Source organism: Cardiocondyla obscurior, linkage group LG05 (genome assembly GCF_019399895.1).
Source record: "Cardiocondyla obscurior isolate alpha-2009 linkage group LG05, Cobs3.1, whole genome shotgun sequence".
Lineage (NCBI taxonomy): Eukaryota > Metazoa > Arthropoda > Insecta > Hymenoptera > Formicidae > Cardiocondyla > Cardiocondyla obscurior.
Window position 1 is genome coordinate 1,365,824 of NC_091868.1, and position 18,416 is coordinate 1,384,239.

The following is an 18,416-nucleotide window of genomic DNA, read 5'->3' on the forward strand; positions in this document are numbered from 1 at the left end:
CCCGCCGGAGTAGTTTACTAACTCGACATTTCTGCGACAATCTATTGATATAACTGGACGATACGAATAACATCCAGAAATAAATCGCGAGGTACCAGCCGCCGCGTCGAAGCTACGTTCTCCATTCCGACTCCATTCTAACGTAAATTGGTCCACGGGGAGGGAAGAGCTTTTTTAACTCGTCGGTTCGCCAGTATAGCCTCTTAAAAATCCGTCTTAAAATATAATTACAACGATCGTAACTGAAGTCGGGAGGTTCTCTCTCTCTCTCCGCCGTTCCCTGTCGACTCTCGTTCTCTCGATTATTTTTTTCGCCTGGTTAAATTTGCACCTTCGCTCGCGGGGGACGCCCACGCTGCCGACCGAGGTTCGACAGCCGTGAGGATCGTCGCACGGCTTACCTCCTGAATCTTGTAGCTCGTGCGAATGGTTTTGCGTCTGGTGGTGGTGATCTCGTAAGTCTCCTCGACGGTAGGCGCATCGTCGTCGTCGTTGCCGTTGCTGTTGACGACGCCGCCGTCGTCAGGCATCACCAACGTATCCGTTTCGTCCATCCTGACGTTTTCCGTGTCCACCTCCATCGGGAAGCGAGAAACGCGCCTCTGCCCGGCCGATCTGGGATCGTCTCGCGGGGGTGATCTCGCTGCGAACGGGAAGCACGACCAACACGAGCCCGTTCTGCTTGACGCGCGGACACTAGGATTCGCTTTGACTTTCGAACGCGGCGGCTGAGAAACTATTTTCTTTCTTTTCTTTGACGGCGCCGCGAAACCTATTCCGGGAGTCTAAGTTCCGCGCTGAGTGGCGAGGCTAGCGGTACTAAAGCACCGCGCCACGGAAACCGTCGACGGACGAGGAGGTCCCGCGCGCGTCTTTCGACAGCGAAAATAGAATCCCGTGGTTTCCCGCAGGAACCCGAGCGCACGTTTGTGCTAGCGAGTCGATATATCGGCAACGCGTACTCATCGCAGCAGTTGGTTTACATCGAAGTAATGTTAAAAAGTGTCGGACTGCACTTTAGAGAATAGGTAGGACTTTTTGGGGATTTACAGGCTTTCGAGAATATAGAAAGGAAGATTACAGCAAAACTCAAGCAGTTCTTTCTTGCTGCTTATTATTCAAGTGTTAATGTTATTTAATTAATGTCACTTTTAAAGCGCTTATTATCAGAGGGTGTATAAATACCTCAGCATATCTAAAAGTGTGATATCTGTTTATCCGAAAAGACTAGTAAATCCAATAAATCTCCAAAAATATCTTAGCATAGCAATATGGAATGATATATACGTATATATAGAAGTATAATAATCAATTATTAACTTCCCTGAGTTTTTATATCTCAAAAATATTTTTATGGCACTGTTCTCAAGAGGCTAAGTTAACTCTTTGCACTGAAAGAAAATTCTCTGAGTGCAAAGGGTTAAATAGCCACGTATCTTAACAAAATATTCAATTTGATAAATATAAAAACATTTATGCATATGTGCTATGTAAAAATGTTTTCTCAAAAAATATGCGAGTGCGTTCTCTCTTACCTTTATGTAGAATTTCAAATTCGCTCGAACATGTGCCAACTTTTCTACACGTCTAACTATCAGATCAATGATATTTCTTTGGTCCATTGCACAGCGTCGTAGATAAAACTAGTTGATCGCAAATCACGCGCAGAAACACAAGGTGTCACGATTACCGTTCAACCCTGCGATTATTCGAATCCGAGATTAATTTTACATAATTTTTAATTAATCTGGATGTATAATTAAATTGTCCGCACGTTTTTTAATTCCGACGGCTTATATGTACCTAATTCCGTGATTATACCGGTGATTAAACTCGCAGGTGTCACGTCAAACGCGGGATTCCAGCACTCGATGCCTTCTGCTGCGATTCTTTTATCGTTCACGTGAGTCATTTCTCGTTCGGATCGTTCCTCGATGATTATGTTACCACCGTCGCGCATTTCAAAGTCCACAGATGTTAATGGTGCAGCAACATAGAAAGGCACGTTATGATATTTGGCAAGAATCGCAATCTGCAAACAGTAAAATAGTTAGATAAATGTACTGCAAACGTATACTAATATCGTCGAAGATAAATACTTTTTAAGAATTATTATCTTTCATTATCATCGTTTATGACTTCATTCGTAACAGTCTCGAATTAAGATATGTCTCGTGATTGATAAGCTACCTGATAAGTTCCAATTTTATTCGCGGTGTCGCCATTTTCCGCAACTCTGTCCGCGCCAACGACAACTGCGGTGATTTTCTTCATGTTCATAGCCGCAGCGACCATGTCGTCGCAAATTAAAGTCGCCGGTATCTTATCATGTACCAATTCGTACGCTGTCAAACGGGCGCCTTGATTGTAGGGTCTGGTTTCAGTGCAATAAACACGGTCTGAAACAAATAAGTAGCAATTAAAGAAACGTGTCTCGCTCTCTCGACCGAGAAAACGCTTTGAAAGGCAGGTTTACTTTACCGAGTTTTCCCATCTCGTGAAGGGATCTGATGACGCCTAAAGCTGTGCCATATCCCGCAGTGGCGAGGCTGCCGGTGTTACAGTGAGTTAAGATCGTGGCGTTACTTTCTTCAGACAAATTGCTCAGAATACTTTGAGCCCCATGATTCCCGATCGCTGTATTATCCGCAATATCCTTCTTCAGCATGTAATCTATCTCATTTATGAATCTGCAACGAAAGTTTTAAGACTGTGTAAAATCAGACCGCTTGCATACGATTTTAGAAAACTATATAGTTGTAAAAACGTACTCGTCTTTCATCTCGGCTTGCGTATACTTGGCGTTTGGTTGGCTGAGAGATTTTGCCAGGCGTATGAGCTTGTCAGCTGCGAGTTTCATGTTAACTGCGGTGGGACGTGCCGTTACGAGGTAGTTTAGGTTATCCTCGATGTCCTGACAGAGAATCGTCTTGTCTTTGTAATCCATGCGAAGTATCTCCACCGCCAGACTAAGGCTGCCTACAATAGCGATGGCTGGCGCACCTCGTACCTGCATGCACACATAATATCTAAGAAATCTAAACGAGCACGCTTTTTTTACGAGCTTTATTACCGAATGCGGACACGTTCATAGTGATTTTATAATAATGCTAACGCCGGCTACCTGCATCTTGTTGATCACCTCCCATCCGTCCCGAACGCCTTTAACCTCAATATAGCGAGTGGTCGCCGGCAGCAGCGTTTGGTCCAGAATCTCGAGTTTCCCGTCCGGCCTGCTCCATTTTATCGCCTGCAGCGTCATCGCGTGCCGATGAATCGATCGCGGGACAATTCTGCGGGTATATTAACCGAACTAGGCGCTATTGAGATCGAGACAGCCGCGGACGGTCGTCGAGTCGTCCCCGGTTTCGTGCTTCCAGCCAGAGCGCCCAACTCGGAATCGCGGCTTCCACGCGTTCCCATGCAGAGGCTCGTCCGTGTGAAGCCAGCGCTTCGGCTGCCGTCGAATAGAAGAAAAGGACAGAGCTTTACACTGTCTGTCCTACTCTTTCGCGACGTCGCCGGCAGTTATCGCAGATCCGCTTCTCGGCGACATCAATTATGAATAATTAAATTACATTCATTACAAAATCTTTTTATTTTACTGTTAAGTTTAAGCATTATTCATAATTGATCTCGCCGATGTCGCCGAGAAGCGGATCTGCGATAACTGCCGGCGACGTCGCGAAAGAGTAGGACAGACAGTGTATAGCTCTGTTCTTTTCTTCTCTTCGACGGCAGCCGAAGCGTTGGCTTCACACGGACGAGCCTCTGCATGTGAACGCGAGGAAACCGCAATTCCGAGTTGGGCTTTCTGCTTCCAGCAGTTTCGAACGTAACGGAATAAAAAAAAAAAAATTAGAGCAAGCGCATACAGGTAGCTGTCGCCATCTGCCAGTGGAGGTTGCGAACGTGACGCCCACTTCACTTCCGGGCACACTCGCGCGCGCCTAAAAGTGTGTGACGGTTATCTCGGAGCGCGTTGCATAATCCTGATAGCAGCGACGAGCGGCCGTCGTCAGGCTCGTCGCGTTACGAAGGCCTGAGGCAAAGGCTGGAGGCAGCTACTCAAGGTGACCGACCGTTTCGGAACCGGAACCTTCCTCCGTTCGCGTTCCTGTCCTACGCGGATGAGTCCCCGCACCGTGAAATGGCCACTCGGTAAATAAAAAAGAGACATATTCTAATTTATTGAATACTTTTTTTAACTACGCTCACAGTAGCTAATTAAATAAAAATGCTCGAAAAGAACAATACGGAGGACTTATAAAAAGTTTGTCTAGCTGCAGACCGGCTGACGTAACCTTTCACGCCGGCTCGAACGTAATCTTATCTAGTATACGTGACCGGGTGTCGCGATAGGTATCAGCATTCCGGATAATTCGACCGAAAGGAATTTTTCCCAAGCTGAACGATTTTTAAACGCCACTAAACGATTTCTGGGGATCAGGGGCAAATCTCCGCGTTCGCTGTTACCTCGCGAAAAATTGCAAATTCGCGTGAGACACATGTGAAAAAACCGGGTGGGGCGTCGATGATTTCGCTTCCAAGTCACGCGCGTCGTAAAGTCGCTTAAACGACGAGAGAGAGAAAGAGAGAAAGAGATTCAGCCCGGAAACTCTCGCGCGTGAACGCCGCTCGATTACTCTTTTCACGCCGTCGCGTGCGCGAAATCGCACGCTATCGCTCGTTATCGGGACGCGGTGGAATTTTAAATGCTGACCGGTGACCACGAGCGTTTTGCCCGCATCGAGTAAGTAACGATGAACAGTCGCGGGTACCTTTGCCTTCTGTCGCGTTCGACTGTACATTTTTTTTTTCTTTTTTTTTTCCTCCTTCAAATCGGCTGCACCAAAACCGTCAATTCTATCTGCCGCCGACAACAATGCACCGCTTTCGAGAGATCCTGACGTGCAGGTCCTGACTCGCGGTCCCTTTGTGCCCGGTCGGCGCAGCAAAAATGGCTCGGATTAACAGCGACTGACAGGAACGTATTCCGCGATATTGATTTCATAATCTCCGAAGTGGGGACAAGCGTGGAGAACCCTCCCGGCCCTTCCTCCCTCGCCCGCCGTTATTTCCGATCTTCCGCGATTTCGCGAAATAAAAATTCTTATCGACCCGCCTGACTTCGTCCGACTTTTTAAAGGATCGCCCCGAACGAGATGTTCTCCCGTGCCCACCCTCCAGAGCGAATGCAGTTTCTTCTCTACCTCGCTCGTTCTTTTTCCTACCATTTCGCGGGGTTTATCTTTTTATTTCACATGCGTGTTATTTATCGGCTGGTCCCCTCAGAGCGACTCGCGTGGCGAGCTCAAGTAGCGTCGCTTGAAAGGCCTCGCGTGATAATTACGCGTCGCTTGTAAACTCGGCGAAGTTACGTAATCGCCAAATGCAGAAACGGCTGATACGACTCCTTGCCGCTGGCAACGTATATCGAGATAACGAGACGAATTCATGAGCCGTGGAGCGTCTCCTTTAGAAATTTAATTCGCGTTTACCTTGCGCGTGAGCCGGGGTCTCTAAATTTTCGGTAAGTTAACGCGACGAATTTACTTGGCGTCTCGAAACCGAATTACTGGTAAGTTAACTCGACGCGGGCGAGACAAATGACATTAATCAGCGCGGATCGCGTTCGAGAGAGCAGGCGACGAGTACCTCCAAATTCTCGGAGCACTCGGACCAAAAGTAGGGATGTAAAGGCAAATAGAGAGATAAATCGCGAGACAGAAAGAGAGAGAGAAAAAAATGGGGGCGGAGAGGAGACGAGAGGGCGGAAGACGGGAAAGAAATAGCCGAGGGTTACACAAATTCATATTCACTTTAATTAAATATATCTATATATATATATGTACATTATAGGTACATCATTAGTACACTTATCATGTGATAACTGTACAACGGTAGCACTTTCAATACTGTTCACAAAAATACATCGCATATAAACGAGCAATGAGTTTATACGCAAGGTCGGCTTGCGACAAGAGTCAAGAGCGTCAATTAATTAATTAATTATTACCCTTCGCGCTTCGCATCCACGACTCGCAACGTTTTTCCTCTTTCTCTTTTCTTTTTTTTATTTTTTCCTTTTTCCTTTTCTTTCTTTCTCTTTATGTACAAAAGTTTACGCGCGCTCGAGTCGCACGATGGGCCAAAGGAGGAACGTGCTACGAGAAAAAGAGATTTTTATATTTATATGAATATGTATACCTTGTTTTTTTTTTGTTTTTTTTTTGGGTTTTTTTTTTACTTTTTTTCTTTTGCATTAACTTACTTCGCTTAGAAAGAAATATTATCGACCTTGCGCCGCTGAATACGGAAAAGGGCCCCGAACGGGCCCGCTTGATTTAAGTACCATCGAAGAGACACGAGATTGACAGATTGATATCGATATTTATACAGTATTACATCGAATGTGTGTGCAATAACTGGCATTTCGGTTCCCGACCGTCGTGACGGGAATGCGCTTTCGCCTACTCAGGTTCCAAACGTTTACTAAGCACGAGTCCCGTGAGTTTCGCAAACGAACACCGCGACCAGCGATATCTCGCATATCTACAAAATGCGGAGACCTCAACAAAAAAAAAGAAAAAGAAAGAAAAAAGAAACCAAAAAATGAACAAGATCGCGGATTCGTATTTCTCTTTAATACGGAATATTTTCCCTTCGCGGCGAATACGTTTCTTCATCGTCGTTGATTATTATACAAACTTATCTGGCATATCGAGCGATAAAAAACAACTCGAGCTTAGTAAAATTTGGAACTTTTAAATCCCGGTGATTGACGGAGCGCGCCGCGCGCTCGCGCTTCCCTTATCTCGTACATCTTATCACATTTCAATTCAACCATACCTCGCATACAATATATCCGCACGCGTTATCGTAGACGCTGACTATTTACAGGAGTATTTTCGCAATGACGCAACTTAAGGAACATTTGGTATCAAGGGGGCGATAATTCGGTCGGGTTACCGTCGGTAGTCGGGCGCAGGAGATCGCTTCACCGTCTAGGAACTGTTGGCGCTTTATTACAAGTAGTCGTTGAGAAAACAGGCGGCGGGAGAGCCGCCCCCGATCGTTTACGCGCCTCGCGAGTGTAAACTGGCTCGCGGTTAACCTTTTTATGCGACGGGATGAATCGGCGAGGAAAATTATATTGCCTAACATGCTGACAATCCAAGCAAAGAGCTGCGCGTAGGATGTAGATGTAACATCGATCAGTGATTTCTTTTTTTTTTATTGTTTTTTTTTTTACAATTATGGCGTAAATGGAGGACAATTAATTAGGAATCGACGTTCGTCAACGTGGACCGGAAATTCGCTTGGCATTCAGAGAGACGAGATCAAAAGTACCTCCGTTCTTTATCGCGCGAGAAAATTCTTCGTGTCGCGTTTCGCAATTCACAACGTCCAAAGTCGCCGGGACTTGAGCTTCGCGGTTCACCCGATCGCGTTTTTTTTTTTTTTTTCGTTTGGAATTTGTGAGGCTAGAAATTTTGTTTTCTCTTCTCTGAATGCCCGAGTCTCCGCGGATCGTCGTCGAAGGAAGCATGTGAAAGCTGGAAGAAACGTGCGCGAAAGACAGAAAGCGACCGTTTGTGGCGTTCGATGTCGCGATCGATATCCGTCGCTGTCGCACCGGAAGAAAGTAAGAAAGCTACCGCGCGCCGGGCGATGCAATCCGACTGCAATTGTCGGCGCATAGGTGACGAGGCCGATATTTATCTCGGGGCATCTAACGCGGCGTGATCGATTCGGCTGCTTTGAAAAATCCGGCGGGCAGCTTGAGCAAATTAAACGTCACACGGAGTTCCGATTTCCGCTACGCTGGACCACCGACGCGGGGGGGAGACACGCGCGCCGTGCGTTTAACGAAGAGCGTGCGTACCGATGGACCCGCGAACGAATCCCTCTTTCATCGCCCGCTCCGAATCAGAGACGCTGAAAGAGATCGACTCCCGGCCGGAAATAAAATCGCAGAAACGTTACGGGGATGAAAATCAGATTGAAAGGACGTGGAGCACCTCGGCAACATTCGCAAAGCCGTTTGCGACTAAGATCTCACTGTCGGGAATATTTTCAGCTGAAAATCCACGCATCGTCGGTACGCACTTCTCGGAGAAGGTATGCTACCCGGCGCGCGTCCATATGCAGCTACCTATATATTATATATATATATATTTATAATATATATATGTATTATGTAATATATGTATGCGAGAGAGTGTATGTCTATGCATATGTACGCCTCGTTCAATTTTGGTCGTGTGGAGGATTCCGATGGGATCGACGTGCATGACGTATCTGCGCTGATCGAGGAAACGTCACAATTCCATTTGGACGTATCATCGAGATGACACCACTCCAGTCTCGCGGCCGCGTTCCCCTATTTACAATAGCACGAGAGCCCGTTCCCCGATACCACCCGCGTCATCCCTCTCGCAGCCGCGGAGCGGACGGTCCTCGCTCCTCGAACAGCTCAGATCCCGATAATTTGGTCAGAGACGGAACTTTTTAAATCGCGCGCACGCCGGCCGCGACGAGCCCGCGATTGAAAAAGTATGCGGGAGTCGAGCTTTACCCGGTCCCCTCACGGATGAGTTAACCCGTTTCCAAACCCAATTCAACTTTCAGTTAACCGCGCGAAATTAATACCAGCCGTGGCGGCGACAACGCTCGAGCCGATCCCTAAATCCGTTTCCCTGGAAACGGAAACCGGCGCGGTCCACCGTCCGCTTTTATCACAATCGCCTATCACCGCCCTCCCCCGCGAAACTCGGGACGTGTCTGCGAAGGATAATAGAAATGAAAAGGACTTTACAGAACGAAGATGCGATTAAAAAAAAAATAAAATAAAATAAAATAAAATAAAAATAAGGAAGTTTCTTTGCTAAAGCTGCGACCGTCAGAGGTTGCGTTTCCGAGGAAGTGTAACGCTCTCTCGCACGACTAGCCGAGGTTCAAGACGAGCGGACCTCGGTGCGCCTTTATGTACTCCGCCGAAAATACTGAAGCGAGTTCCTAAGGTACACGCGCGATACCCTAAGAGAAAAAGGAGGAAGGTTAGGAAACGATAGCTTCCTTTCCCGGATCTATTTACACGGAATTTTACAGCGATGATCCGAGACTGGAGCGACTCGCGCGGCGGTCGGAAATTAACGCGAATACCGCGCGATCTGTCTCGTGAAATATTTATTAATTACACGCAACACGTAAATTGACACGGACGGGCTGGCTGAGACAGGGCGAGTATTTACCTATACGATCGATCAGACCGTCGCACGTCGAAACTAACGTCGAATAAAATCGCTTGATACATCTGCAAGATACTCGAGTTCTCGCAAACAGTCGCTATCACACGCATAAACTGCTCCTCGATAAACTTTCCAAGCCCTCCTTGCACACGTTTGCGAATCGTTACTTCCGAATAAACGTCGTGTCCGCGGCGAGACATCGGGCCAGTCCGTCCCTGCAAATTAACCTTAGGGTATGCCACCCTTTAAATATATATAATATATATATTATGTATCACATAACTCCCATTGTGACTTGGCTTGCTATGAGTAAAACTTAGGAACCACACGGTCAAAAACTCTCATCTCATCGTGAGGTTTGCTTTAGGTACTTTGCGAGCCTCGACAGCGATTACAACCGTCCATTACATGAGGAGTATTGGTCCAAAGAGAAATGTTCGGGTATATCTGAGATGATCCGACGTCTCTCGGGATCCGACGTCGTTTCGCGGATTGCGATCTAAAACAGTGGCGTTTGTCAAACTGCGCGACGTTACTTCCAGTCAATAAATTCACGCGTTTTTTTTTTCTTTTATTTTTCGTACAAGCGTGTCTTCGCCGTTCGTGAATTTAAACAATTAGATTTTAAATAATGCCGAGTCGTGTAAAAAAATTAAGCGGTAAGTCGGTGTGGCGATCGCAACGAGATTATCACGGGGTCCGATTCCGTAAGAATTCAAGCATCCGCGGATCCCGAGAGAGACGCGAATCCTCCCCGTTCGCTTAACTTTTCGGGCGTCGAATCGCGAAGTTTGAGGACCTACAATTTATTCTCTTTTCCGTTATTGGAACGTTGCTCCGATAACGGCGGTTATTGGACCTCGAGGGGCTCTCGGCGTCGTTCCGATCGAAGGGTTACGTACGAACGTCGAAAACGCATTACATTCTTGTCAATGTGCCAGCGCGCGATGCACTTCGGCGCCCGTACGCACTCGTACGCCGCGCAACAGATCGACTACGCGATGCATCGAGCAGCACTTGCGATTGAGGCCCCCGCGAAATCAAGGAAGCTCGAATTCAAGCGCGCATCTGAATTATCGTTACGGAGAACGCCCAGAAAATTTTTTTGGGACGTGCGCGGTGACCGGCGACCGACACCTCGTACCTTACGTGACAATTAATCACCGCCGAATCGTGCAAGAGGCATATTTTGGTGCACGCAATATCGTCGCGAACGTTGCGCGTTACCCGCTGCCATCCTCGGTCTTCCCGACGTAGTCGAATTTTTAACTTGTCAATTATCGTTCGCCAAAAGTTCTCTGGAGGTACTAGACAATTATTACTGATTAACGAGTTAGAGAAACTAGATATCTAAACGTTTTTTCGCCGCGTACTAGTCTACTGCGCGCACTGATCTATCTAAGCGCTCAGCTGCTACGGCCACTGACCTCCAAGTCCGCCGGCCCCGCGGCCCTCCACTGCGTGGGCCGTGCGACAATGATGGCTACCGACGTAAACACGTGCACGTGCTCGCAGCTGACCGTGGCGGCTGGCGAATTCGGCAGTCGTAATCGCGTTGCACAGATCAGTACACGACGAATAAACGTATAGACGTCTAATTTTCCTAGCTCACAGTGCTAAATTTTTATTTTTCTTGCACACAAATTTTTCCGATAAATTCATAAAATATGTTTAACAGATCAATTTCGTTATAATGAAAATTCCTGGCCGTCATTTCTATCGAGGATCGGCAGCGCATCTGCGTGCATATTCTCACCTATTTTTCTTCCTCGCATTCTCGATGACTTCGACTCACACGTAAGCCGCTTGCGTAACGCGAATTAATTACAAGAAATGATCGCTAATGATCGCACGTAGCGAAATAATATTACGATTAACAAGACATCCTCTTTGTAACAATGATAATGGTCGCTATCGCAATAATTCGTAGTACCTTTTGAAAAATTTAATTTTACTTTATTATTTTTTTTATTAGTTTTTTTTTTATTTTTTTTATTTTTCGGTGTTCAAAAATCACAGCGCGCGTTTCAGCCTTCCATTGCATAATAATTAGACCGTTTTATCTTACTGAGAAAGCGCGGGCTCTCGCCGCCACGCGAATTCTCTTGTGCATTTCTGCATTATTCCCGCTCGTCCACCTTCTCCGAATTTTCCGATTAATCGACAAACGCAGAGACAAGTTACATCGAAATCAACGAACGAAAACAAAACGCGTACACGTAACATTCGATCGACAACGACATGGCAATGCGTGCGATGTGTTGCGTGACATCTCAGGAAACGGACGTCAGAAACGCATTCCACGGCATCGCGACTTCGACAACATAAATTGCAATAATGCGGTTTACGTTACGGTCAACGACAGTTACGATCTCCCATTTTTCGCTTTTCCCTCGGCGCAACTACGTGATCTACGAAAGGAAACGTGCCTATATAAAAATAAACGTGCTATAAATAAAAAGAAAAAAAAAAGGGACCGTCTTCTCGCAAAATGCCCGGTTAAATGGACATCAAACGTCGAAAATAGATCGAGTCTTCGAAATAAAACTTAGGAAATGTGTCGGAAAGGGACGCGTGGTATCGATACAATATTAAAAATGGCCTTTCTTCGTTTCTCGCGGTCCGTTCCAACGAGAGAAAGAAAGATAGAGAGAAAGAGAGAGAGAGAGAGAGAAAGAGAAAGAAAGAGGAAACTGAACAAGACGTAGCTCACCGTTTTCGCGAAAACTATTCGAAGTGTTACTGTCGATCGATTGTCCTCGCAAAATTCTGACTTCGTGCCAGCCATACAGCCCGACTGTCAGCGCGTGAACACGTCGTCGATAGATCCCCTTGCCCTATTTATTTCTCTGCCCGTTCGCCCGCTCGTTCGCCGCTCTCGCGAGATGTGACGGAAGTTTTGAGGGCGCGGTATGATCGATAACCGTCCTTCTCCTCCTCTCCCCCTCGCGCCCAGCCCCGTCCTGCCAACCCTCCGCTTTCCCGCGTAGAGCGGCCGGGCCGGCTCGTCCTAAAGACGCGGCAAACGAATTAACCGGCAAATAATTATCGCTAATGAGGCCATTGGTCGAACGGATTCGCCCCGCGAATCGATTACACCGTCGCGCCTATCGTCAGTCCGGCTTCCGTCGAGAAAAAACTCGGGATAAACACTCTTTCCGGAGCACTTCATCTCCCACACGGGGAGAACGTCGGCCCGGACTCTCCTCGAGATCCGTGGACGCTGAAATCCGCTTGTGACAAACCTCGTGTAATTCGCAGCTCGTTCTCGCGCGTCCCGTGACTAGAGGATCCGTTCGTATTTCAGAGTCCACGTATCTCGGGAGTCTATTTAATCCCGGAATCATGGAGCACTAGTTACCCTGGTCCGAGCTTCGCGCTCTCCTGCCTTAAGAGCGCCTCACTACTTAGGTTCCTGGTACCCCGGTGACTCGAGGGACGGGGGTCAGGGTAAGCCGAAGCCGAAGAAGGGCGCGATCGGGCGCTCGTAGAGCAGACGCGGTGGCGGAAGTGGCGGCGGCCGCTTCCTTCGCGGGGCAATCACCGTCCTCTACAAGGACCCCTTCCCGGCGAACAGCATCTCCCTGTGCTTGGTGCGTATGTGCGAGCGCAGAGTGTCGATCCTGCTGTAGGTGGCCGGGCAATAGGGGCACAGCGAGCGCTGCGCGGTGTGTATGTGGAAGTGGTGCCAACGATTGGTCACCTGCTTCCCGCAGGCGCGGCATCTCCACAACGCCGGGCTGTTAAGCGACACGGCGAACATCTCGTGATAAGAGAGGCCGACCGGCACGCTCGGCATCGAACCTGCAAAACCCAACAGCATCTACATGCCCTACGTGCACAACCAGCGGCCAGTCGTGTTTAGCCGCGAAGCTATCAGATCCTGAAGATTCGGCGAGCCCTGAGAATTCGTCGCGTCAGCCTCGAGAATTTCCTCGAACGGTACCGGGTATTTTCGCGTCCAGACCATCTGGCGCTCGCCGAATCTCCAAGATCCGAAAATTGAAAAAAAAAGAAAAAAAAAAAAGAAAAAGAAACCCCGGGATCTTCAGAACTCGACGACGCGTTTAGGCTCCTCAACTTCCGCCGATTCCTCAGACCCGTTCGATCTCGATATCCCGAGCTTTCGGGCTTCCGGGCATCGCTAAAATGTTCGTTCTACAAGACCTCCATACTGTTGGACCCTTCGGTGCGGTGAGTGGTTGTGTAGATTTTGTTTTTGGTGCAATGTCCGGGTGTCAATGTCCACGAGAAATGTAATGAGTTTGCTGAGACCGCGGCCAGTGACGTCCTCTTGTGCGAATTTAAATTATCGACACGTATTACACTTAAGAAAAGTAGAATAAAGACAGTTATGCGAAAGGCCGATAAAAAATCATAAATAATTAAAACCGATTGCGAGTAATATCTGCCGAGAAGCGCGCTTTCTTAAAAAGCGCCTCGGAATCTCCATTTCCGCGTCGACTTTATGAAAATCCAGGGCGTTCGCGACTCGTTGCAAACGCCACTCGTGCTCCACCGTTGGAGAAATTTTTTGAGCGCCCGGATAACGGGAGAGACGTCACAAGTATAGGCAGCGAATCGAAACGATCGAGTGTGTCCGGTCATGTGTGAACGCATCATCCACACGCACGATCACCATTCAACTTCTCTTTTGCAGTTTTCACAAGCACAGATATTCCACAAGCGTCACGGGATATATACTCACGTTCTCTCGATGTCGCCATGGAAACACGTGGAACACGCCGTCGAGTGAAAATAGCGCGCCTCTCCACACACGTCCAGAGACTCCCGAGTATTTCAGGATTCCTGGATCCTCGAGTTTCTAGAATATACGCATTCTCGCATTCGCGATTCATACGCTAAAGCTCGCGGAATCGCTCGATCATCGGATCGTCCCAGGAAACTTTTCGGTTTCTCCCGGACGCACTCCGGGATCCTACGAGATAAGCTCGTATTTCAGGTGGCATCGCCAGCGGGCGCGGGCGTACGCGAATGAGAAAAATACTTAACCGAACATTTGCCGATGTTATTGCAGGATTATCCGAGGTGGTGCCTCGTCGCCTACGATAATCCGTGCCGGAAGATGCGGTAACTTTACACTCCCGCGCCCGGGTTCTTATCGTCGCGCGGCGCCGGGCGAAAGAAGTTTACGTTTACCGTTTCACCCGCGCCGTACGCGAGGCGATCGGAAAAGTCGCGCGAGTACAGAGACGACGGTCAGGAAATGAAATTTAACTCACGTCGCGCCGAACGAACTTCGCGCACTCCTCCGATATTAATAAATGTTTCGAAACGCCACAAAGCGTTGTATTTCATCGCGAGAAGCGCGACTTTTTTTACCGCGGCGCGCGGATTAATCGTGAAATCAAAATAATATTAAAATGTAAATGCAAATGCGGGGCGAGCTCGATTCTAACGCGGTTGACAGGGATCTGGAAAACGTAACAGATATTTCGGTGGAGCATTCTAGTCTCTATGCAATTAGAAAAGCATCGGTTCTATCGGGACGCATATAAATTAGTCGACGTAACGTGAAGCGTATTCCTTGGCGCCTCGACGTAATCAGGATATTTAATTAAGACGTTGCAGCGTCGTCAAATGCCGATTCGCTCCCAAAGGTGCGCTACGTATCGATTATCAAAACGGATTACCTCCAAACAAAGCATAATCCGTACTACAAGATCCGCAAAGCGGTCGCTTTGCGGAACGGGATCAACGATAACACTCGCGTTACTCGAAATCTTGAAATTACTGCAAGACAACAATTTTTTTTTTTTTATTTGGCACGTACATTATATATATATTACATCTTTCAGCGATCGCAATCTCATAAAAGATCTACATGCCTCGAAGGCTTCCCGTCGATCTTTCTTATCTCTAAAACTGGCGCTAGCACATTCGAAATTTACGCACTAAAGCAGACTCCAAATCGCGACGGTGCGCGATTAATTATCCGACTAACGAACGTTGGAAAACGAGAAGAGTCCTGCAACACCTTAAGTATCGATGCCCGATCGGAACTCTTGTCTCGCAATCGTCCAACGGCTTCGTCGCGCTCTTCCCGTACTTAAAACGACGCGAGCTCTTTTCCTCGTGGAAAAAAAGAAAATCTCTCGGTACGAATCGAAAGGTACAAGTGTAGAAACGTCAGCCTATCTCTTTGGAAATTCGCATTCGTTCGCTTATTCTATTTTCCCTCCGGAGAGAAAAATTACAATTAACAATACGATAAACTGCGCTGTAAACTTGCACCCTGGCTCACTACACGTTATTAATCTATCAATGCGGGAAAGCTGACGGTTGTGTATCAGCTGTGGATTTATAAGCAACTTATCGGGGTTACGTACATAAAACGTGATAGTTAATAAATACAAAAAATCATTAATTTATCCTAATTAAACCTTGGAAAATTTTTTTTTCCAATTAGTTTTTATCCCCCACAAAATAAAGCCAGTGTAACACACCTTCGCAAAGTAACTCGACCCTCGCTCGTTTAATTTCGCTTTTAATTTGTACAAAGAATAATCGCGGACAACGTAGCGAAGGATGGGACAGAGTCTCGATGCGGCTGTTCGATCATTTTTACTTCCTCTTCGCCGCGTCCTCGAAATCGCGTCACGCTCGCGTCGCATATTCTAGTTAATTCACGCTCGCGCGAGTAACGAGTCCGAGTGCTCGGCTCGGCTCAAAAGCACGATGTTGTCGTGCAAACACCAGCCAGCGAAGACTCGAAGCGGAGGAGTTCGAGCACCAAAAGTTTAGTCAGGCACCCAATCGGTGTCCGCGACTGTCGAAGAAAGGGAGAAGTAAGCGAAAGAGCGGGATAAAAGAGAGGCAACGAGGCGAAAAGCGGCGAGGACTAATATTTACACGGAATTACACGGTCCTCGCGATTACTCGAGACACGCCTGGCGAAGGCCTTTAAGTACCGCCGATCCGGAACGTTCGCGAGAAAGGAAACGAGGGCGGGCCTGCGACGTTCCCGAGAGTGTCGCGCCGATGGCGAACGCTTCACCGCGAGCCAAGTAACTTCCCAAACGTCTTCCTACGTTAAAATCTCGATCCCGAGCTCTATCTCGGACTCGTGAGTTACGCGGCCTATCGTTCCTTCGATCTTCGTTTCCCTCGAACGGCGGGGCTTCCCTATATCGCACGATCTGTCGGTTTTTTGTCAAGTTTCGCCAGTCGCCAGGTTATCTAGCGGAAGAACGGCGAGAGCGTGTTCGAATAAGTTCGAAGATCGCCTGGCGCGATGGTTGACGCGGCGGAGGGGAAAGGGCGAAGGGAGGATATGCCCTCGCGCGCGATCCCGCGGCGCCCTAGATCCGTAGCTTGAAATACGCGGCGCGCTCAAAGTATCGCGACGCGTGCATGCGATACTATTGCGCGTGCGCGTGCTTGGTACGCGTGTGCGTAAGCAGGGTATCGCTGCGCGTGTACACCGCCGGGCAGAGCGGACAGGCGTATTTCCCGGGGAAATGCACGTAATAGTGATTGCGCACGTTCGTCACGACCTTACCGCACAACGAGCACCGCCTCCTCTCGTCGCTGTTACTCTGTCTCTCAAATATCTGTGATATCCGCCAATTTTTCAGCTCTGCAACAACAGAAACCACAGCGTCAGCAAAGCACCACGAATAAGCTCGCGCGCGCTGCGCGCTATCACTCTATTTCCGTCTCTGTTCTTTCTACATTCTATCTACCGGGCCCTTTGTTCCCTCGCTGCCCTCGCGAAAAAAATGTTTTTTTTTTCCTCCTCTGACACCGAGCTCGGAGTTCTCGCCGGGAGTCATCGTCGCTCCTCTCGCTTCCGTTTTCTTTTTTTTTTTTTAATTTTTTTCTTTTTATTTCCCGGCGTGTGCGTGTGCGCGTGCTAGGGATGCGTGACGATCTTGGAGGGAATCCGTCGGGCGCGCGCGACCGGCATCGACCGTGCAGGCGTGGATCGCGGTTCACGGCGAGATCGTACTACGCGTTTGAGGGAGGCGCCGAGATCAAAGGGACGCTGGAATAATCGAAGACGAAGACAGCCAGCGAATCGGAAATTCCAAATATGCGGAGAATTCGAAAACAGAGATGATTCGAGCGCGCGGCAAAGACCCTTTCTTTTCCACCTCTCTCGTTTTCTCTCCTAGAAACAAATCTCAATATTTAGTTCTAAGATTTAAAAAAATATCCCCTTCAAAGAGATAGCGAGGGAAAGAAGAATAATTCCTTTGTCAAACGCAGCGAGTGAAACGATAACACGAAATCGTCTAAGCCCAGTATCTCTGTAGAACACGTAGAACTCGGGAAAAAACTCGAAACAGGTCGAAGGAGCGTAACTTCAAGACGGCGTAAAAATCTATCGGCAAAGGGAAAAAAGGCGAGACATCGAAAAGTATATTCTCAATAAGTATCACGAAGCGCGACGCCGTGTAAGAAACTCGCGACGAATGCCCGGCCGACGCGAAATCAGAATCCTGATGTAAAAACTAAGTACACGTTCATCGGAGGTACGAACTGTAAATCAGACGCTCGGTTTCTCTTTTTCGTTGCCCCGAAAACACTCGACTTGGTCCCACGTTTCGGTGGACCCCGTCCGAAGATTTAACGGTGTTAATGGATAGTTCACGGTCCTCGGACCCAGTTAGCGGCGCAACGAAATCTGTGTGCGTTACGGCTCGTGGATTCAAAACCCAGAGCTCCCGGGACCGCCGTCCTGCGAAAGGCCATTTCGAACGGTACACTTTGGGATTTGCAGTCTAAGCTTTGTGCAGCTCGGCAGCGCGCGCTGCCCGGCCCTCCAAAATTCACCTCAAATATAGTAGCGTATTTCCATATCTCCGCCCGGCGATCGAGGTTATGAAATATCGCGTACAATCTTGGGATAGAAGGTTATTATTACACCGCCGTGCAGCGGGAATCTGATCGCAAAGCGGACGAGAATACTCGTCGCGGTGACGTTTATGCCGGGGCTGGTGGCATTCCATTATTTCGCGCTAACAGCGTTATCGAGCGGGCTAATCGGCGAAATAATTAAGCGCGGCTTTAATCATGAGATATCGTCAATCCTCCGCGCTGAACGTTACTATTCCTTCAGGCGGTCCAACAGGAAGCATCCACGATTGATGCAGCTGCCGTGACACCCGGGGGAAGGCCGGTTCGTTCCGTGCAAAC

The 18,416-nt window shown here is 48.1% G+C and overlaps 2 protein-coding genes across 16 annotated transcripts in view; both read right to left on the reverse strand.

Annotated features, from left to right (window-relative positions):
* Tmod (tropomodulin) overlaps positions 1-3,421 on the reverse strand; it is a 42,808-nt gene extending 39,387 nt beyond the window's left edge. For 2 of the 14 annotated variants that reach the window (XR_011545735.1, XM_070656686.1), the window contains exon 1: positions 402-885. Coding sequence is in view for 10 of the 14 variants with exons in the window: in XM_070656686.1 (XP_070512787.1) it covers positions 402-581 (180 nt within the window). In the remaining 4 variants the exon portion in view is untranslated. Of the gene's footprint in view, positions 1-401; positions 895-1,097; positions 2,033-2,190; positions 2,400-2,481; positions 2,691-2,771; positions 3,011-3,124 lie in introns of those variants that run through there. The other 12 variants (XM_070656687.1, XM_070656692.1, XR_011545736.1 and 9 more) reach the window with 11 other exon arrangements.
* Positions 3,422-6,207: 2,786 nt separating this feature from the next.
* LOC139102987 (protein tramtrack, beta isoform-like) overlaps positions 6,208-18,416 on the reverse strand; it is a 69,790-nt gene continuing 57,581 nt past the window's right edge. Inside the window, exon 8 of one of the 2 annotated variants that reach the window (XM_070657264.1) lies at positions 6,208-13,058. In XM_070657264.1, coding sequence (XP_070513365.1) covers positions 12,805-13,058 — 254 coding nt within the window. In that variant the 3' untranslated portion in view covers positions 6,208-12,804. Of the gene's footprint in view, positions 13,059-14,400; positions 16,855-18,416 lie in introns of those variants that run through there. The other variant, XM_070657266.1, reaches the window with a different exon arrangement.